The sequence below is a fragment of the Brassica napus genome, chromosome A1 (assembly GCF_020379485.1).
Source record: "Brassica napus cultivar Da-Ae chromosome A1, Da-Ae, whole genome shotgun sequence".
Classification (NCBI taxonomy): domain Eukaryota; kingdom Viridiplantae; phylum Streptophyta; class Magnoliopsida; order Brassicales; family Brassicaceae; genus Brassica; species Brassica napus.
The window spans coordinates 728,193-733,007 of record NC_063434.1 but is presented as its reverse complement, the minus strand read 5'-3'; the positions used below and the strand labels follow the sequence as shown (position 1 = coordinate 733,007).

At 35.3% G+C, this 4,815-nt stretch overlaps 1 protein-coding gene across 1 annotated transcript; it reads right to left on the bottom strand.

The window, feature by feature from the left end:
- Nucleotides 1–740: 740 nt before the first annotated feature.
- Nucleotides 741–2,489, bottom strand: LOC106383561 (growth-regulating factor 2-like). The gene is given in 4 exon segments (NM_001316174.1): nt 741–1,266; nt 1,337–1,592; nt 1,753–1,944; nt 2,102–2,489. Coding segments are annotated over 4 exon segments (1,362 nt in total).
- Nucleotides 2,490–4,815: the final 2,326 nt, after the last annotated feature.

Genomic DNA, 4,815 nt, shown 5'->3' with positions numbered 1-4,815 from the left:
ATATTTATTATTTTCGAAATTATATATAATGTTTTTTGTTTTTTTTTTTATAAAACGGTAATGTTATATTTTGGAGATAAGCCGTCTTTTTTTTTATGTGAAAAATAGTAATCTTACATATGTTTTATGTAGTTTTTCCATTTTTTATGCTGTATGTTTACATATTTTTTACAATTTTCGAAAATAAGTAATATTAAAATGTAAAACTATATTTTATGCCACGTGTCATCTTTCGGGAGAAATTTTTTCCGCTGATGTGGACGCCCTATGGAGCCTCAAAAGTTCCCTTTTATTAGTAGAGATTTAAAAGTTAAAACAAGCCATCTCAAATTCCCAATGCTAATTAAATTTTATCACCACTAAATAGATATCAATCAATCTGCCAATAGTTCACTACTCATATCGGCCCAAAGACTGCTGGATCTGTAAGCTCGGCCCAAGCCAACTATTGGCACTCAGCCCTAACCATTCTTCTTCTAGGCTTTGGGCCTTTGCCTTTGAATGGTCTTGTTGGTTTCACTGGTTGTCACAATTACATAGCAAGAAAACCCTAGTATGGATCTGACCTAAAGAATCAAAGGTATTAACTTAAGAATCAAGACGGTTATTATATTAGGTTATCATGAAACTATTCAAGATTTAAGAAATCCAAAACGCAGTACAAAAAGAAGAGCAATGCACCAAGAAACAAATTAAAAAAAAAAAAAGGAAAAAAAGACAAAGCCCGCTCATGACCAGTTTCAGGTTGTGTAATGAAAGTAGTCAACATTGTTGTTTCTGTTGTTGTCCGCAACGGGGCTGGTTACAGAGCTGCTGTTAGAGAGTGAGCAGAACGTGGACTTTTGCAAAACACCTGTAGGAGAAGATCCCAACGTGGGACTACTCGTCGTGCTGTTTAGCACTTCCCCTAACGGACCTCCTAATGAGTTTCCCCATGAGATTGGTATCCACGTATTCACCTTTCTCACAGCCTCCAGCGTCTCCTGCTGGCTTTGGATCGGTAGGTCTAGCCTGAGAGGCGAGAGCGTGGTTTTGTCTTGAGCGGTGGAGGAAGGAGACGATGATGCTACTGGAATTGACATTGAAAGCTGCGTCCAATCCGATTTCAGCTCTTCAGGCTTGTTTTGGTTGCTGCTAAAGTCTAGGTACGACGATGTGAGCAATGAAGGAGAGGTTACGTGACCAAACCCAAAAGAGCTGTTGTTGTTGTTTCTCTGTTCCTTGGGTGGCAAGTTGACGGTGGATGGATATATCACATTCTGGACTCTGTTTTTGCAATAATAATATGTAAGCAAGCTATTAACAACATGCAAAAGCATTGAAAAGATATATATACCTGTTGTTAGGTATTTGAGATGCAGTGTTACGCGATGCAACCGCAGCCGCTTTGGACGCAGCGGTTTGGCCAGGTTGGACTTCCACAGGCTTTCTTGAACGGTGACGGCCTCTGTTGATGTGTCTTTCACAGTACTTCTGATCAGGAACAGCGTCTTTTGAGCACCGCCATTTCTTACCGTCTGTTCTACGGCATCTCCCTGGCTCAGGATCCATTTTACCTCCTGCGAAACCTAGATGGAATGTTCCCCATCCAACTGCACAACAGCCAGAGATAAAAAAACATTTTTTTAAACTCACTAACCAAAGTTTTAAAAGACTTTTCAACCAAAATGACATTAGAGAATGCATCCTAAGGGCAGTGTTATGAAAGACACAAGCATTGGCCAAAAATATTGAGAGGAGTAAAGAGCTTACAGGAACTGGGAGGAAATGATCTATAAGGGTAAAAGGACTTTTGGATAGAGATGAGCAAACTAGAAGGAACAGGGACATTGGCTGTGATATACTTATAGATCAAGGCCTGTTGCTCTAGCTCAGCCCATTGAGTCAATGTAAAAGGTCCTTTCCCTTGCATGCTCATCATCATTCCACCAGAACCATATCCTCCTGCCAGCATTCCACACAAATGTGATTTTTAAAGTAAAAAATCAAAACTCTTAACAATTTTACATAAACCCATTTCACCAAATCTAGTCTAAGCCTAATCCCATGTTTTTGTTTTCCAAAAAAGTAATAATAATAACAATAATGATAATAATAATACCTCCTGGGGTTCTACAATAAGGAGGTGGAAGCTGGTGAAGAAACGGCGAGAGAGAGTTCTTGTTGTTATCCAAACCGACATATTTACTGAAGTCGAAAGCTTCTGGTTTATCTGAGAAGCTAAGCATGTGTTCTTGCCGGCGAGAGTCAGAGGAGAGAAGAGAAGCAGATCTTGCAAGAGGAATGCCTTGATGAAACGACATTGGTCTGCTATAAGCAGCTGCGTAAGAGGAAGGCAAGTGTTTGTCTTCTGCTATTGTTCTAGCTAGCTTCGAGCTTTGTTGCAAGCAATCCTCACCGTCGAATCCGGATCTGTCTTGTTTGGATTCTCTAAGCTCTTTTAGACTTGGTGACCCGTTAACATTGCCAGTTACCGACCCAAGATCCATTTAAAAAGCTATAAGAACTAATAAAAAAGAAGCTAGATAATGACTTGAGAGGGACTTGCCATAGGAAGTTGAGCAAAGCTCAAGAAGATGAGAGATGGGGAGAAGAACGAGGCGGAAGTGTAACGTTTGTGTATACTATTAGAGATTTTTTAATGTGAAAGAGATATTATTATTTTTTATAAATGAAAAAAAATTATAATACTTAAAGATAATTGGTTGAGGGAGATGAAGCTTTGGGAGGAGACAAGAATGGTGTACCTAAAAACACATTCCGGATCTCGGACATGTTACAACATATATATCCATGCTTTTTATTATTAACCTTGCTTTATACTATTCTTCTTCTTTGTTTAGTTATTTTGCTTTAAGGGTACAAAAAACTTTAGCTTATAATTTCCTCCGTTGGGACTGGGAGTATTATTACAAGTAATTTATATGGAGTATATATATCGAAGTTGGTTAAATATTTAATATCCGAGTTGAAGTCTTAAGTTTTGTACAACATGGTCCCAAATCTCATCATTTAAGTATGGTCGTAGTTTCTCTGTTAGAACGTAAGATGTTCAACAATGTAGGCTATTTGAAGTATTGGGACATTTTTCCCAATTTGTATGCGAATTATTAATTGGGTTTTTATTTTGTTTTTTACTTAATTTTCTTCACTTGTGATCTATCTATATGCATGCTAGCTGTAACGGTGTTGAAAAAAGGAAAAAGTAACTGTAACCTGTGAATTTATTAGATAGTTTTGGTAACATTCTTAGGAAGTTATTTATGATTTATAAAATAAAGTAACATTGTCTATGTGATGTATACTTAGAGTGTTGTAATTCTTTTTTTTTTTTTGGTAAAAGAGTGTTGTAAGTCTGAACGTAAATTTGTAACGGAGCTTCACTAGAATTTGCAGAAGGAAACAAAGGGTATACTTTGAGTGAGATTTACTGATTTACAATACATATGTATAATGTGTATCTAATACACTTTAAGAGAGATTTTTTGCCATCTGTGAGATTTTTTAATCTATGAAAACAAATAATAGAATTGTCCTATTCAAGTAATGAATAATAGAATTGAGTGGAGTACCAAATATTTACCAAGAATCACGTGGTTCCAATGATATTTTTGGACCATCTTTGTCTTCGCCTTGATGATTTTGGTTATATGGAGTGGGCCACTTTATTCTTGATACAATGTATTGAGTGATTTTAAACATCAACTGTGACTGACTACTACGTGTTCGGACATTTATGTGTAATTAAGCAAAAAAGTATAACCTTGTTTGATTAATGTGGCTAGTACGATAACGTTACAAATTATCGAAGTTTACGTATAGCTAAAATAATTTATTTACTACTTTAGCAATATAATATTACGAGACGTTGTGTCCAAGCTTTGCATAAGCAATTTGAACAGCATACTTCTTTAACTTATATCTCGTTAACACGAATACAAGTGCTATCTACGTATACTTTTATTTTTGATCAATGCTATTGTAATCGTATGTTTGCTGAAGTAATGATTATTTACATCATCGATGCATGCGCACCACTCGTGACTTTATTGTGAGGAGTTAGTTTCCTTTTAGGACATTCAAGCAAAGCGTTAACTAACAGTCTAACATCGTTAAGCTTAACGATAAAAGGTGCAATCCCAGCTTTATTGTGACATCGTTAAGCTTTAACTAAAATCTCTAATCGAGTTTATGTTAACCATAAAATTCTGCGACATCGTTATTTGCATTAGTCCATTTTCATACTCCTATTTAATTTGTAAGATTAACGATAAAAGGTGCAATCCCAGCTTTCTAATACTTACGTTGCAGATTTCACAAATATTAAACAAATATTTAATTTTAATTAGAAATATAATATTTTCAGGATTAGCTATTTCCCAAAATTTTAATCGAATCAAAATTTAATAGACACAATTAAATTTCTTTAAAATTTATAATTTATCATTATTATTTAATTAAATTAAATTACATTTGAAATGTAAACAAGTATATCAGGGTTTAATAATTTTACGGTTCCGTATCAAATTACGGTTACATTAATTTTTTGCGGGCTACCTTTTTGTACGTTTCTTAGCCTCCTCCGCTTGGGTTTCGACCTATATCCTCTGCTTCCAAAACCAAGATAATAAACAAAACAAAAGATGATAAAGCCAATTCTTTATGCAACCAAGGCATTTTGGGAGAATGGATGCAGACTTTTAAAATCATAAAATACCCTAATAGCTACACTTCTTGATAGTCTACAAAGGCAACAGATGTTTCAAATAACGACACGAAATTGAGCAAAAAAAAAGAAGGAAAATAGTTTAAAAT